The sequence below is a fragment of the Mauremys reevesii genome, linkage group 18 (assembly GCF_016161935.1).
Source record: "Mauremys reevesii isolate NIE-2019 linkage group 18, ASM1616193v1, whole genome shotgun sequence".
NCBI lineage: Eukaryota > Metazoa > Chordata > Testudines > Geoemydidae > Mauremys > Mauremys reevesii.
The window spans coordinates 11,611,851-11,628,553 of record NC_052640.1 but is presented as its reverse complement, the minus strand read 5'-3'; the positions used below and the strand labels follow the sequence as shown (position 1 = coordinate 11,628,553).

The 16,703-nt window shown below is 43.5% G+C and overlaps 1 protein-coding gene across 1 annotated transcript in view; it reads left to right on the top strand.

Moving 5' to 3' along the window:
* The window catches only part of LOC120386491 (RIMS-binding protein 2-like), a 390,924-nt gene that overhangs the window by 334,250 nt on the left and 39,971 nt on the right, over positions 1-16,703 (top strand). The window contains exons 23-24 of the mRNA XM_039505876.1: positions 3,300-3,409; positions 6,138-6,950. Coding sequence (XP_039361810.1) covers positions 3,300-3,409; positions 6,138-6,950 — 923 coding nt within the window. The remainder of the gene's footprint in view (positions 1-3,299; positions 3,410-6,137; positions 6,951-16,703) is intronic.

Genomic DNA, 16,703 nt, shown 5'->3' with positions numbered 1-16,703 from the left:
GAGGCTGCCGCGGCGAGCGGCGAGGGAGCCAGTGGCTGGTGGGTGGGCGGGTGGGTGAGGAGGCAAGTGGCAGGTGACGAGGGGAAGAGGCGAGCCAGCGGCGGGCGGGGGGCAGTGAAGAGGCGAGCCAGCGGCGGGCGGGGGGCAGTGAAGAGGCGAGCAGTAAGGGAGCCAGCAGCGAGGGAGGAGGGTGAGGAGGTGGGCGGTGGGCGGGGAGGGTGAGGAGACGGGCAGCGAGCCAGCGGCAGGCGAGGAGGGGTGAAGAGGCCAGCGGCGGGCAGAGGGGGTTGAAGAGGTGAGCGGCGAGGGAGCCGGCGGCGGGTGGGCAGGCAGGGGTGAGGAGGCAAGCGGTGAGCCAGCGGCAGGTGGGGGTTCTTGGGGTGGGCATAGGGGTTTCTGGCAGGGGTGTGAGGAGGTGAGTGGCAGGTGGGAGGAGGTGAGCAGTGGGTGGGGGACTGAGGAGGGATGCAGCAAGCCAGCAGCAGGCCAGGGGGTTAGGAGGGGTGCAGTGGCGGGGCCAAGCAAGGAGGGGGCGGGACCTGGGACAGAGTAGGGGAGGAGTGGGGGTGGACTGTGGGCGGGGCCTGTGGAGTGTCCTCATTTTTGAATGTTCAAATATGGTAGCTCTAAAAGTAATGATGTGTGTATATGCAAAATAGAGAGAGATAGACACATGCACACCAAAGCAGCTTGTTTGGACTGACTCTTGGGTTATCTCAGAAAGCAATTGAAGAGAATACACACACACACTGAGTTTTTGCAGGCTAAGGATAACTGTGTTGCTGTGGCTACAGCCTTCGGCATATAGGCTGTCACTCTGGTTTTATTGCTTGAATTTGTTTTAAACAGATTTTCATTTTTACCTTGTTCCCTTAAGACTGTCTGGGCAATCATTCCACCATCAGGCTTCCATGAATGTTAATAAGCTGTTTATGGGAAGGCAGCACTTTGAAACAGTGGACAAGAAGCTTTCTGTTTCCCTTTTGTTGTCATACTCTGCAACATGGAGGGAGGGGGTTGTAAAATCCTTTTCTCCAATATGCTGGTTATGTTCCCCATTTGAACATGAACTTATGCTGTGCTCTGCTGCTACCGTGTACAGCTCTCCTTCTAAAAGGCTTTGTTTTGCAGCACCGTCTTGTTTTCTCCATGAGCAATATGGTCACCCTAACAAATCGATGACTGTTTAGGAGTTGGTAGTGATAATGCTAAACACAGAAATTCATAGTCTCTGCAAGGATTTGAGTTCAGCTCCTCCTGCTGCAAAAGCAGAGCAGGGCTGGAAGGGGGTGGGGACACGGACATTATTTTTATCATTTTATTTATGCGTACAGATGCATACTGTGGGGTGGGGTTTGAGGCCTGATGCAAAGCCCCCTTTCAAAGATATCTGTTGACTTCAGTAGGCATTGTATTGGGCCCTTAATCCTGAAGTTCTGATGGATACAAAGATATAAACTGTTTGCTGGCCTACTAAGAGCATAAGAATTTCAAGGAATTATTGCAAACATGATTATCCTTCATGGGTATTCAGCAGGACTTGACAATTCATAATCTAGTACAAATGTCTGATAAATGCTTTATGCCTTCTAAAAGCTTTTCTCTGAGTGCGAGTCAGACTTTGCTATAATTGATTGCGTTATGGAGAAGAGTAATTCATGAAAATAGCAGATCCTGATAGAGATGATTTAGGAAAAGACCCATATAAGGTTTTGTATAGTTGTTTTAAAATTCAGTAAAGACATAGGCTGGGATATTCGAAGGAGCGTAAAAGGATTAGTTAGGTAAATTATTTGGAAAGAGGTAAACAGTGAGGAGGCAAAGTTTACAGATGGTGCAAAACTACTCAAGGTAGTTAAATCCAAAGCAGACTGCGAAGAGTTATGAAAGGATCTCATAAAACTGGGTGACTGGGCAACATACTGGCAGATGAAATTCAGTGTTGATAAATGCAGAGTAATACAAACTGGAACACATAATCCCAACTATACATGCAAAATGATGGGGTTTAAATTAGCTGTTACCGCTCAAGAAAGAGATTGTGGAGAGTTCTCTGAAAACATCTGCTCAATGTGCAACAGCAGTCATACAAGCTGGACAGAATGTTAGGAACCATTGGGAAAGCAACAGATAAGAGAATAAATATCATAATGCCACTATATAAATCCATGCTATGCCCACAGCTTTAATACTGCATGCAGGTCTGGTTGGCTCATCTCAAAAAAGATATATTAAAATCAGAAAAAATACAGAGAAGGGCAACAAAAATGATTAGGGGTCTGGAACAGCTTCCATAGGAGGAGAGAGTTAAAAGACTGGGACTATTCATTTTAGAAAAGAGATTAAGGGGAAATATAATAGAGGTCTATAAAATCATGAGTGCTGTGGAGAAAGTGAATAAGGAAATGTTATTTTCCCCTTCACGTAACACAAGAACCAGGGATCACCTAATGAAATTAATGGGCAGCAGGTTTAAAATAAACAAAATGAAGTGCTTCTACACACAACACACAGTCAACCTGTGGAATTCCTGGCTAAATATTGTGAAGGCCAAAAATATAACTGAGTTCAAAAAAGAGTTAGATATGTTCATGGTGGATAGGTCCATCAATGGATCCCCATTGCTCTGGGTGTCCTTAGTCTCTGACTGCCAGATGCTGGGACTGGATAATTGCCCTGTTCTGTTCATTATCTCTGAAGCATCTGGTGTTGGCTACTGTCATAGAATATCAGAGTTGGAAGGGACCTCAGGAGGTCATCTAATCCAACCCCCTGCTCAAAGCAGGACCTATCCCTAACTAAATCCCCAAATGGCCCCCTCAAGGACGGAGCTCATAACCCTTGGTTTAGCAGGCAGATGCTCAAACCACTGAGCTATCCCTCCCCCTGGATAGGAAACTGGTTGAGATGGACCATTGGTCTGACCCAGTGTGACCGTTCTTATGTAAACCCTATGGGGTAGGGACCCTCTTTTTGTTCTGTGTATTCCTAGCACAGTGGGATGCTGCTCCATGGCCAGGGCTCCTTGGTGCTATAGTAATACTAATAATAAATAACAATAATATAATATAATATAATATAATATAATATAATATATAAAGGTGACTCCACTCCCCTAGGCTCCCTGCTAAAATATGTATTTCAAAAGGTGAGGCAAGAAGATGGGACTCTAGAGCTACTCTCATGTGCAGCCTTTAGAACTACATTCTGCTGTACGGTTATTATTCAGTGATGTGTGGTTGTAACTCACTAAATACACTCATTGCCTGAATGAAGTTTCCATCTGTGCTTCAATGCAGTTACAACCCGTTTGATGGACCGAATGAAAATCCAGAAGCAGAGCTCCCCCTTACAGCAGGAAAATACCTCTATGTGTATGGAGACATGGATGAAGATGGCTTCTATGAAGGTTTTGTTTATTTATATCTTCTTATTAGTTTATGTTGATTTGAAACAATTTAACTTCCATACTGAGTTAAAAATGACAAAAATCAATTTGATAAAATCCCCCATCATCATCCCTTTAATTAAGAGAATTTATGTACCAGCAAAGCATCTCCTTCCACTAATTTATGAGACTCCCTGAACCATCAGCATTTCCCATTTGACAAGATGTGTGCTGACAAGAAAGCGTAGTGAGATTTCAGTTTTTGCCTCAAAGATCCTTGACTCTCCTCAAGCTGTGAATATTTGATTCCTCTAATCTATGTAGAATTTCCTCTTGCTAGACACTGATACAAAGTCATATTGGAACAAGGTGGCAAGTAGTGGTTTGATACAAGCAGATTAATGACTCTGTGAATACTGTTTACTTTTCATTCACTTTCATTCTGAAGTTGCTCCCTGCGACATCGACTTCATATCTTATCTTTTCCACAGGTGGCTGCTCTTCATTTATGCTGATGTGGTCTTGAGCAGTGTGTCAGATATCAAACATCATTAGCACTCAATGGCTTTTCTGAATTGACAACTTAAGCAATACGATAAAGGTTCTTGTGACCCAGTCTTGCAGAGCACTGCAGTGCATGCATAACTCGGCTCAGATAAGTAGCCTCATTGCGTATGTCTACACTGTAATTCCAGGTTTAGTAGAACTCAAATTAGCAGAGTCTGGGTTTGTAACTCCAGTTAGAAATGGTTGAACACTTGGTCCCAACTTGGGGCTCCAACATCTACACTGCATTATGCAGGCCCGAGTCCAACAACCCATATCCCAGACTTCCTAGTGCCCTCCCAAAATGTGGCTGCTCTAACCCTTTGTTTGTGGTGCAGTGTGGGAAAACTTGCCTGTCCGGAGGACAAAGAAAGTCAGCCCATAGGATTGTGGGATACTTTTGTTGGACTCCCAGAGCACAAGAACAGTGGGGCTGCATCTACACTGCAAAGCAATAGGGTTTGAACTCTAAGTACTGGCTTGACTCAGGCTCAGACCCACCACCCCCTTGAGATCCAGGGTCTGAGCCCTGGGTTAGTGTGATTTGTGTGTAGACAGAAGGGAGGTTAGGCTTGAGCCTTAGTTTGAACCCTCGGCTTACATTGCTGTGTAGACATACTCATTGACTACAGAGGAACTGCATATTAGGAAAATTATATACATGATTAAGTGTCCTGCAGAACTGGGGCCTTGGTTTCTTTTATTTTTGCTACCCATGGCAAGGTATGTACGAGACAACACATGCTGACCCACTTTTTAATTTGCTCCCTAATACCTACATTTAAGGCTGGGCATGTGTTTCATGAAGATTAACAATGATAAACCAGTTGATAAGTAATTTCATTGTCTAAAAATATCAACTTTATTTGTACCTCAAATAACTCAATATTAGCTAGTGACAAAACAATTTATTTGGTGGCCTAAATGAAAACTATAGACTTTTGCTAATACATATTTTGAACTCAGGAAGACCCGCCAATGTGCGGTATTTCACTAATGAAATCCAATTAGCAATCGCTGAGACATGCTCGTATACAAATATGACTACACATGCCATCAAGTGTCCCCATTGAAATGAATCCTTGTGGTCAAGGCACTGGACTGGGACTCAGGAGACCTAGGTTCAATTTCTGGCTCTGCCCCAGACTCCCTGCGTGACTCGGGGTATGTCACATAGTCTCTCAGTGCCTTACTTACTCATCTCTAAAATAGGGATGATAATACAGCCTTTGTCTGTCTTGTCTATTTGGACTTTTAGCTCCTTTGGACAAGGATCGTCTCTTATTTGTGTAATTCTACAATGCCTAGAGCCACGTGGTCCTGATCTCAGCTGAGGCCGCTCAGTGCTACTGAAAGACACAAAATAATAAATTCAAAGCAACTTCACAATGTGAGAGATCAAATAATCCTGTTCATGTTGCTTGAATCCTAGGTTGTGTCGTATGCCTGAGATTCTCATGGACTTCAGTGAAAGTGGTTAGCACGTGGTTTAATTGTGTAACAGTAATGGGGGTCTTTGTAATGTGAAGGACACTGCTATTGAACCTTCGATGGAAGGTGAGGAGAGGCTACCTGCTTTAGTGTGCAGATTCCAGGCTGAGTGTATTTTGGGAATGGATATTAGCAGTATTCTATTGTGTTTTATAACCACTTGGATCTGTCAGCTGGATCAGTAACTCAGCAGAACAAAACAGTTACAACCACTGAGGTCTTTTTCTTAAAGAATAATGTCAGTAGCAAGAGAGCAAAGTGAGCAAAAGCAGAAAGTAAAAAAAGCATGAACAGAAAACGCCCCACCTTTGGAGTTCAACCTAGTCCTTTGATCACTGTCTGAGAAAGCAGACTTTCCCTATCAGCCTCTTTAGGCACTTTTTCTGAACCTCTCTGCCAGGGAAGGGAGGACATCTGAGCTGCCGTTAACCCGTTGTTCACCAGGGACCTGTCAGTGCCTTGCAACCCCTTACAATGACCTGCAATGCAAAATATGGCTGCTTATACCTTGAAACAGGATTTTAATCAATAGCATAAGTTTGATTTAATTCATCTTCACCTAATAAAACTGATCTACAGTATTTCATATTATTTAATGTACTTCTTCAACCCAACACTACCAGAGGAGAGAGTCTTCTAGAAGACAGCGTGGCTGGTAGTGTGAGAGGAGTGTTCTTTTGTTAATGATATTTGGGTTGTTCTGTCTCACCAGGTGAACTTCTAGATGGACAAAGAGGACTGGTCCCTTCAAACTTTGTGGATTTCGTTCAAGATAATGAGTCCCGTTTGTCAAGCACCGTAGGCAGCGAGCAAGATCAGAATTTTATCAACCATTCGGGTCATGCTTTGGAAGGAGATAGTCTATTGGAGCTCAATCCGCCGAGTCACATAGAGTCCAGTGTAATCAACAATGGCACGGGAACTCTTGATATGAACATTGATGAAATTGGAGAAGACATTGTGCCTTATCCTAGAAAAATCACCCTTATTAAACAACTAGCCAAAAGTGTTATTGTGGGCTGGGAGCCACCAGTAGTGCCACCTGGATGGGGAACCATTAACAGCTACAATGTCCTGGTTGACAAAGAAATACGGATGAATGTGTCCTTTGGAAGCAGAACTAAAGCTCTTATAGAAAAACTTAACATTGCTACTTGCACATACCGAATATCAGTTCAGAGCATTACGAGCAGGGGTAACTCAGATGAGCTACTGTGCACTTTGTTAGTTGGGAAGGATGTAATTGTAGCGCCCTCTCATCTTAAGGTGGACAACATAACCCAGATTTCCGCTGAGCTGTCCTGGCTTCCTACCAATAGTAATTACAGTCATGTGATCTTTCTGAATGAAGAAGAGTTCGACATTGTCAAGTCTGCTAGCTACAAGTACCAGTTTTTTAATTTGAAGCCCAACATGGCCTACAAGGTGAAGGTCATGGCAAAGCCCCATCAGATGCCCTGGCAGCTTCCTCTGGAGCAACGGGAAAAAAAGGAAGCCTTTGTGGAATTTTCTACATTGCCAGCAGGTTTGATATTTTTTTTCCTGTCCCTTAACTTTGCAATTACAATTGCTCTAGAAATGCCAGGTGCACCAAGACTAGTCCAAATAAAACTCCTTCGGAGTCTAAGTTCTGAATCATCCTCATGCACAAAAATAGTAATATAAAGCATTCCTTCCCATTGTTGTGTAATTAATTACTAGTATAGCCCATGTTCCTGCATTTGGAGCTGCCTGTGTAGATTCAGTTGCAGCAAGGCTGTAGTTTGCCTTTGTTGTTAGAACACTGTGTGTACTGTCACATATTTCTCAGTCTCAACCTACTGAAAAGTCAGGAGGTTTCTATTAATAATGATCTAAAGTTGGGCTGATTCCATTGAACTTAATGGGTTTTAACTGATTTGTGATTTTAGAAAATGAAAATCAGACATTTATTAAGAAAATGCATTTCGCACATCTTAAGTAACAAACAAGAGCTGAGTGGCTTGCAGCAAAGCTCCTGAACCTTGGTGTCTCAGTGTGATAATCACTTTTCTAATGAGATATCTATTATGATACTAAAAATACTTCACTGCCAAGGGTGGTAAATTAGCATAATTGGCGTATGCCAAGTTGCATAATCCTGCATTTATTTGTGCCATGACTTCTGTGAGGGATTGGAGGAGAAGTAAATACTAACTGATAATAAAGAGATTGTCATTTAAAAAAATGGATAATAACATTTGAACTGTTTTCTGCACCTACCTCTGGTTCAGATTGGTACAAAGCTCTTAGTAATTGAAAAATTCTTGTGATATTAGAATTACAGGGGTCTTGTCCATCAACATTTTCCTAACCCTAAGGCCTGATTCTGCAACTCTTACATGAAGTAACACTTGCTCACCTTAGTGGTCTTGCTAATTGAGGCCTAAGAGCCCATAGTATTAAAATGTAGTAGACAATGTATCATTTGATAGAATCCTAGAAATTAGAGATGGAAAAATCCTTTTAGGGCATTTCTAGTTCATCCCTGTCCAGCTACTACAGCATTGTCCACCCCTCTGTCTAGAGACTGGGGTGTTTCAGGAAGATACCCCTGCCAGATCACAAATTAGAGACATCCAAGTTTATCATCATCATTAAACCTGTAAGTACTGTGTTCCCGTATGCTGCATGTTCATAGCCTGCTCAGAATAACCTCCCTGGGTTTCTAATTGATCTACCTATAGAAATGTGAATAGCTACCGATTTTCATGCCATTTTCTTTGTTTACAGTTAATAATATTTCTGTAGTGCTTTTCAGCCGTAGATCTGAAAGCACTTTACAAAGGTAGGTCAGTATCTTTATTCCCATTGGGAAAACTGAAGCACAGAGATGCTAACTGTTTTCCAAGATCACGCGGCTAGTCAGCAGAAGCACAGGGAGTAGAACTCAACTCTCCTGACTCCTGTCTGGGGCCCTGTCCACAGACACAACTTGAATGTTTAAAGCTAATAAATCTGACAGACTTTAAAAAGCCAGGGGTAGTTGGTTGTGTTATTTCATGCTGTGTTTGATTACCAATGTTTGAGCGACGTTATCAAACTTGCCCCAGCAACTGAAGGAGACCAAGGAATATTTCAGAAATGAAGCTGAAATAATGTAACACAAAATGGTTTGTAAGGACGGTCACAGAATTGATGGTATGTGTGACGTGAGCAGCGGCACAATCCAGAGATCATCACCAACAATATCTGAAAGAATTCAAACAGCTCCCCAGTGAGGAACACCACTAATAAAGACAATGGCAACAATCCACCTGCACTGCAATGCAGTTGCTTTCCTTCGTTCATCTACCTACTGAAAGGAGCCATTTGCAAGGAGAGAACTTCTCATCTACTCAGACTTTCAGAGGCTTGACTGCCTTATATGCAGTTCAGAGGAGAGGTGGACTACATGTAGCGCATGGTGAGTGAAATTTCAGTCCAACGACATATATTGTTCTATGATTTGATTGGCTGCCTGTTGTGATAAGATTTCAGCAAAGTAACTGGAGTCGATTCTGTCTCCCTCCCCGCCCCCATTCAGGCGGTTTACGTATAAGGAGACATGCAGGATAATAGCAGTGCCCAGTAGGGAGGTAATAGGATTTTAACTCAACTGTTTTGAAAATGCATTGGTTTATAACTTTGCACAAAAATATCCTCAGCCCAGGCATGAATTGTGTTGTAAGAAATGCAGCTTTAAATCATTTTGGTAAAGAGTAAAATAAAAGATAACTTGGACTCTTTGGTCACTTCTAAAAACACTGGGCTTGATTTCCTGCCCCCCACAACCCTCCTGCAGGGGGTGTACTATGCACACCCCTACGCCCACAGGGACAGCTGTGCTGGAATGTGAAATCACTGCTGTGGGAGGGCAGGTGGCAGTGCTGCCTGTGCCTTGTGCGCGAGGGGAGGGGGACTGGCAGATGTAAACTTGTATATAGGCTCTACTGCACTGCTTTTTAAATTGTGTGGTGCACAGCCAGGGCCGGGGGAGGCTAACAGGAGGTGCAAGGTGGAGCTAGGGGCTGTTCAGGCAGGGCAGGCAGCAGGGAGAGTGAACAGTGTCACCCCAGTACTCAGTGGGGGTTGGGACAACCCAGTCTTGCCCATCCTAGGTGCTGCTCTTCACCTCTTTCCCTCCCTGACTGCTGGGGGCTCCCTGCTGGCTCTCCCTGCTGCTGCCCTGCCCTGGTCCAGACACCTGGCCAGCAGCAGCCTCATGTAATTTAAACCCTCCCGAGCCCATGGGAGCGAGTGGCTCTGGGCAGGGGGAATAGAGGGTGCGGAGTCCAGCCCCAGTCCGTTCCATGCTGCTGTGCCATGGGCTTCTTCAGGGATGGAGCCAGCTGGATCCTACCACCGCCTTGGATGTGAGCTGTCAGCTCCCCTTGTTGAGTCACTTTGTGCCCCAGATGGGCTGATTATGTGACTCCCAAGGAGAAAGGGGGTGCAGCAAAAAAGCTGGGGAACCTCTGCTCTACAGGAGCCAGCAGAGGCTGTCCAGGTGATGCTCTGAATCAGTACATCTGGGTGCCGTGACCCCTCCCTGGCTGACTATCATAGTGAGTTACATACTGTGGACCATATCATGGCATCATACTGGCGTAGGATTTCTGCTTCTAAGTGTGTGACATCATCCAACCCTCCTCTGCGCATGTGCATAAATTCCATTGACGTTACTGGTGGTAACACAGACATAGGGCTGGTCTACACTACGGGGGGAAATCGATCTAAGATACGCAACTTCAGCTACGTGAATAAGGCCAGTCAGTGACGAGGGGGCCTCATCAGTATTTACCAACCCTTCCGCACCTGAGAGACGTCTTTTGTGAAAATGGTCACCAAATATTCACTATAGTCAGTGCTGACAACACTATGTACCCTGCTCTAAGCCCGGGTAGCTCTTTGTCTCCCCCTAGTGGCTAGATCATGTAGAGTGATTTCAGGCAGCTATGGCATAGGAGCTAACAGGCAGCAAAAGCTCATGCTTTGAGATCCACGTGCCCCAGGGTTATCAGCCCAGCCAACCAGGGGCATTGTTGCAAATCCATATCAGTTTCTGATTGTTTCACAGTGTAGTAAAATTGTTCATGATGAACAACTAACAGTTTCAAGTATCAGCGCGGTAGCCGTGTTAGTCTGGATCTGTCACAGCTAACAGTTTGGTTCTTGAATTTCAGCATTATAGATATTGAAACAAAGGGAGATATGTCTTGAAATAAGGGTCAGAAATAGAAGTTAAAATTACAGCATGTTCCATATTTTTCTCTTACAGGTATTATCAGAAGTAAGCAACCATGTTTCCCTGCTTCTAAACCCCAGGTAAAAGGAGGAGAAGGCGAACATGGATGGAAAGAACATCTGATGTCTTAATAGGGCTGTTCTTACCATCTTATATGTACAGATTTACTCTGTGACCCTGGACTGTTCCCCCACCTAAACCACAACCTTATGATCTATCGTGTTAAGGAACATACTTCAAAGGTTATTTTAAAAGATGCTGAGAAAGTAATAAAGATAGTTTGTCTGAAGGGCACATTGTTATTGTGCTGCTTTGAGGAAAGATGCATATGGGTGAGTAGGTGTCCCAGGGTCTAGTGGTTGCCATAGCAAATGTCAGCTTTAGTAGACAGTGCAGAGTGAAGCACAGCATAAATGGCCACAGGCAGCTGTTAACTTTCATGCTGGCATTTTCCAAAGGGCTTCAAAGGGGCCTACTGGTGAATAAATGGGGTTACTTTCTTTGAAGGTTGGAAAGCCTCACGCTCTCCTGCCCTGATCAGTAGTGTGTACTCTCTCCAGAGAAAACCACTTGTACTAAAAAAAGGGGGGGGGAGTGCTATGTGAATTCTGAGCAGGTTGAACAAGGCGACCAGCCACGTTCCAGAGCAGTAGAGGGCAACTGCCTTAAAAATACAGGCCCAAGAGAGGCTGCCCCTCACTGCTTCCGCTCACAGCACAAAAAGTCACATGTTTGCATGATTAATACTTGAAAACACACATCCTTTTTATCTGATCAACAGCTTTTTAAGTGACTCTTTAGTGCTGCGAAGGTTGATCTTTAGTTCTTGGTCCACCAGAGCACTTCAGCATGTGCTTAAATTTAAACACTGATTGGTCCTTTCTCCCTTGTGCCCACCCCCCTTTTAATTTAAACCTTTGGCTGGATCTTTTGGAGTCTCTTGCTCCTCTTTAGCTGCCTGCCCCACCTCTCTCCCTGTCATCGTAGTATAGGAACTGTGTTTTTAGGATGTCTGGTCTGACCAATCACCTATTTTAGGTTCAAGAAGGAATTTTTCTATTGGGGCCAAACTGGCAGAGGTCTGGTGGGTTTTTTCACCTGTCAGCATCTAGGAGGTGCAGTTAGGTTAAACAGGAGTAGGATTTAGGCATTAGTCATCTATGTTAATGTTTAGTTCATCGCAACTTGCAGCCAGTGTCCAGTGCGGATGAAAGGCGAGAGGGCCAGTTCCCAGAACTAAGACCCCTGGAATTTTGTTGGTGGACCTTGAGCCTGTGGGAGAAGGAGAGACCTGAAATCTTCACAGACCAAGGTCCCTCGTTGGTATCCTCTATCCCCCTCACCAGGCAAAGGGTGAGAGGATTCAGAAAAGTAACCTTAATCATCGGGGTGGGCTCAGGAGAGTCTATCCTGAGTTATAAGTTATATGATGAGAGCCCTGTAACTCCTCCATTGGGCTCACATAAATGCCTGGTATGTGAGAATTGGAGGAGATGGGGTAGCTAGCACCCCTTCTCAGTGTTAACTTAATAAAGTTACGATCTGCTGCTTTAACCCATCCCTCAGTCACTGGCATGTCCTGATCAGTAAACACCTGCCGCAAATATTTGTTGTCACCCATATGTATTTTATATCATTCCATTGTTTCATCTCCTCTCCTAGTGCCTTTGTTTAGTGGATTAAGCTCTTTGAAAGTGTTGATGTTAAGTTAAAATAAATAAAAGAAGCCCCAGAATGCTCATCATTGTTCCTTAAAATGAATTGCCACAGTGCTTTGATGCTGACCATGGAACTGCTCAGTAACAAATGTTCCCAGGGAAAACTGCTCTTAATTTTAGCAATGAATTTATTAGCGTAATCAGTCATTCACATGAAATTAGGTACAGTATAAAAACTCAAGAAACCAGCTTCTGAAGATATTACAATGTGGTACATGTACTTTAATAGCTGTGTGACATGGCTAAGCATAATTAACGATTGGTTTTATCAGGGCACTAGCTGAATTGTTTTGGATTGACAAGCTCCTGTGTAGGCAGAAGTTGCACACATTGCCTTGTGCTTAATTCAGCCACTCTTTATGCTTTGAGTCTCCATTTAGTTTGGTCAAAACTTCAGGAAGCAGTTCATTGGTTTTAAAAAATAGCACTATTTTCATCACTTTTAGTTATTATTGTGTAATTCAATTAGTGGCTAAAGAAAGTTGTCATTTAATTAATAGGGAAGGACAAAATTCTGAATGAGATTGGAAGGGTTGGCAGAGAGGGAAACAAGACCAAGGAAATATCTGTGATAGTGAAGATATCCAGAGATGGACAGTGGAAAACAACTAGACATTTGGAAAGATGTCCACGTGAGAAGAGATTGAAAAGATTGGAACTGTTTAATCTAGAGAGGAGACAGTAAAGAGGTGACATGATAGAGGTATCCAGAATGATGATTGATATAGAGGAGATAAATTGGTCATTCCTATCTACCCTTTCTTTTAATACAAGAACAGGAGGTAGCCCATGAAACTGAAAGGTTATTTAAAACAAACAAAAGGAAATAGTGGTGTTGCTTTTGGTTTATTATTTTTTTATACACAACACATAATCAACTGGTGGGACTCACTGCCACAAGCTGACACTGACGCCAAAGGTTTAGCTGGATTTTAAAAGGAATTAGACATTTGTATGAGGACTCGTACACAAACACACATGATGCAGCATAAGCTAGCCACTTGCTGCCTTGAACTAGGAAGAAATATCTGCTATGGGAATCGAGGATATTTTGTTTCCTGTACTTTTCACCTTCTCCCTTTGCAAAGACCTTGAAAAAGTATTAATTTAATTGATTTTTCTATTTTGACAAGAAGGTGAAACTGTAGCATAAACTGCAATGGAAATAAAAAGAGAACTGCAAAAATAATGCAAGTATCAGAGGGGTAGCTGTGTTAGTCTGGATCTGTAAAAGCAGCAAAGAGTCCTGTGGCACCTTATAGACTAACAGACGTGCATCCGACGAAGTGGGTATTCACCCACGAAAGCTCATGCTCCAAAACGTCTGTTAGTCTATAAGGTGCCACAGGACTCTTTGCTGCTTTTAAAAATAATGCAACAGTTTTAAATCGGAAACAAACCAAGATGCTTATTCAGTAAGTTTCTGAAGTTACTGCAAGCGTCATGCACTTTCCCTGATCACCCACATTAAATATCAGTGAAGCATCCCTGGTGATCCACTAGCACTTGCATAACCATGGAAAATATCCCTTGTGGTTTATGTACTTGCTGGCAAGATGGGTTGGTTCTAGATTAAGGATATGCACCCTGTCTATCATCCCACTACAGTCAGGAACCCCATTGCCTCAAATCCCCTTCTGCTATCTCCTGCCAACTGTTAAGAGTCACACTTGTGTGCAACAGAAGATGCTTACTGGCCTTGCACATTTGAATGACAACGGTTCCCAGTGTGGATTTTCAAACTGCTGACTGATAGCAATCCAGCGTGATCACTGCTTGCTTTCCCTCTGTCAATGCAGCTCTCTTTCTGGTGTCCCTGCGCTGGAGAGCTGGGGCAAGCTCGGCACACAGATCCAGGAATTTGGCCTTTCACATCTGGAAGTTCTGCAACCTCTGCTCATCATCCCAAATCTGCATTATCATGTGATCCCATCACTCAGTGCTCATTTCTTGGACCCAGAAGCACCTGTCCACTATGTGGAATTAATCTGTGAATGCCCCCAACAACATGACACTTTTATTCGCTGGCTCCATCATCCATTCCTTGTCTTCTGGCAACTCGTCTTCATCACCAGATCACTGGTTGTAATGGTAGTTGTTGAAGTTCTGCAGATACAGGGGAATCATATTTCCTGTACTAGCAACAAACATGAGACTTGCACTAAGCTGTGCAAAGTCCAGAGAGATAGCAAGGATAAAAAGCAGTTCATGAAACTGGAAAGTTTTAAAAAGGCACAAAAATGATGGGCTTGAATAAATATGATGGGATGGAGAAAGTGGCATTGTGGGAACTTCACCCCCAGTTTCCATAAATCCCTGGGTGAATTGCTGGTATCCTACAAAGCTCTGCAAAAATCTCTCACAAGTCATTGCACCGGACTAGGATACCTACCCATGATGCACCACATCTTCTGTTGATGCAACAAGTTATTGTGAGGTGCTGTGCAGCATCAGTGCAAGCTGCCAAGTGCATGGGCTCAAGCGCCATGCAGCTGTTGACTTTTGTAAGCTGACAGAATGTCAGATTACCACACTTTGTAGTGTAGACACAGCCATAGGGATATGCTTAACTTTAAGCATGAGCGTAATCCTTTTGAAATCTTGGATTACAGACATGCTAAAGTTAGCCAGAGGTTTAAGTACTTTGCTGAATGAGGGCCACGGAAAACTCAAAACGTGCAACCTGCTGTAGTCGAGTCTTGATGTCTGTTACCTGCCACATGAGCCCTTCGGTTTTAAAAGTTGCTCATCCACCAACTCATCCATACTCCGGATTGATTTGGCTGACTCATTCCCACCAGTCTGCTGGAACCAGTTTAATGTCTTATGCACTGAGGTGGTGCCTGATTTTCATGTGCTGGGTACCCCCATTTCACACAAACTTCTTGTGGAGTTATAAATGCACCTCTTAAAATAATATCCTGGAGGTGCAAATTCTGTGGTGTTTGTATTAGGGCCTGTGAGGTTATTAAATATACTTTGCTGAGATGACACTCTCATAAACCACATGTTCCTCAGCCTTTTGCAAACACAGCACTTATGATTATACTTACAGTTAAAAACAAAGCCCTACAAAGTGGTCATTTAAAACTCAGGTTTCATGACTGACTGCCGTCTGCATGGAGAGATCCTTTGCTATGAATTAGTACAAGTCTCAAGAGATTCTTTGGGTTGTGATGGACCGACATGAAAACTGGACAGCTCTCCTTTGCCTTGCTGGCTGAGCCGTAAGGAATTGACTTGCACTGGAGGAGCTGAAATAGTCACTGCATCTTTCAGCGAAAAAATTTCCTATTCCCCTCTCCTCTACTCAGCCGTGGTTTCCCGCGAACTGTAAGGTTGGCTTGCACTTGGACTTTGCTCACAGGAGCACTGCAAGCAAGCCCCGTTATAGTCTGAGAACCACCTTGCTAACCAAAAACACAGGAGAAAAGACACAGCATGGATCACGCCACATTTATTTTTACAGGAATGGGAGTGAGATGAGGGGCTGTTTAGTTCCTTCTGACCTTACCTAAGCAAAGCCCCCTTCTGCGTATAATGGCCTGAACTGTAACGAAATGGCTACAGTGTGTACTGATGTCCTTAGAGGATAGAACTTGGTAACATCGATGGCCCTATTGGCTTCTTGCCAGCTTCCCAAGACCCATGTTTTACCTAGTTTACAGCTTCATCATTTTCTTTTCTCTAAAAACTAATGCCCACAGTAACAATATGTGTTGGTTCTTGTGTTGCCCTTGATAGATGAATTGAAATGGGTTGTGTTAAGTTCTATGTCAAAAAAAAGAAATCTGCAACTGCTCAGCTGTGTCCTCCACCAGCAATTCCAGAAAGATGGGGGTGGCCGCAGGTCACCCCCGCTTTGAAAGCTTTTTAACGTGCTAAACTTACTAGGATTTGACAGTTAAATTAACACAACAGGCTACATGAAATATACATGAACTAATAATCTCCAAGATATTTTTACTTTGGGTTTCCAGCCAAGACAGGGCTATTTATAGTAGGTTCAATAATGGGTTTGAATTAGGGATGTACTGAACATGCTAGTAGGTTAATGTATTTTCAATGCCTTAAAAGGCTGAGTTTTGGTTTAATTTGGTTTTCCAGTGCAGCGTGGAGGCTTTGAGCCTAATTCTCATTTACACTGAGGCCCCCTTCACGCCAGGCTGGTGGAATGGATTAAGGTTATGCTGACTTTTATGGCCCCTTTGCACAGTGTGAATGAGAATGTGGCCCTTTGACTGTCTCACAGTCAAGCTGAGGAGTGGGAAGTTGTGGAGCTGATTTTACCTTGGAGGCTGGAGGCATTTGGGTA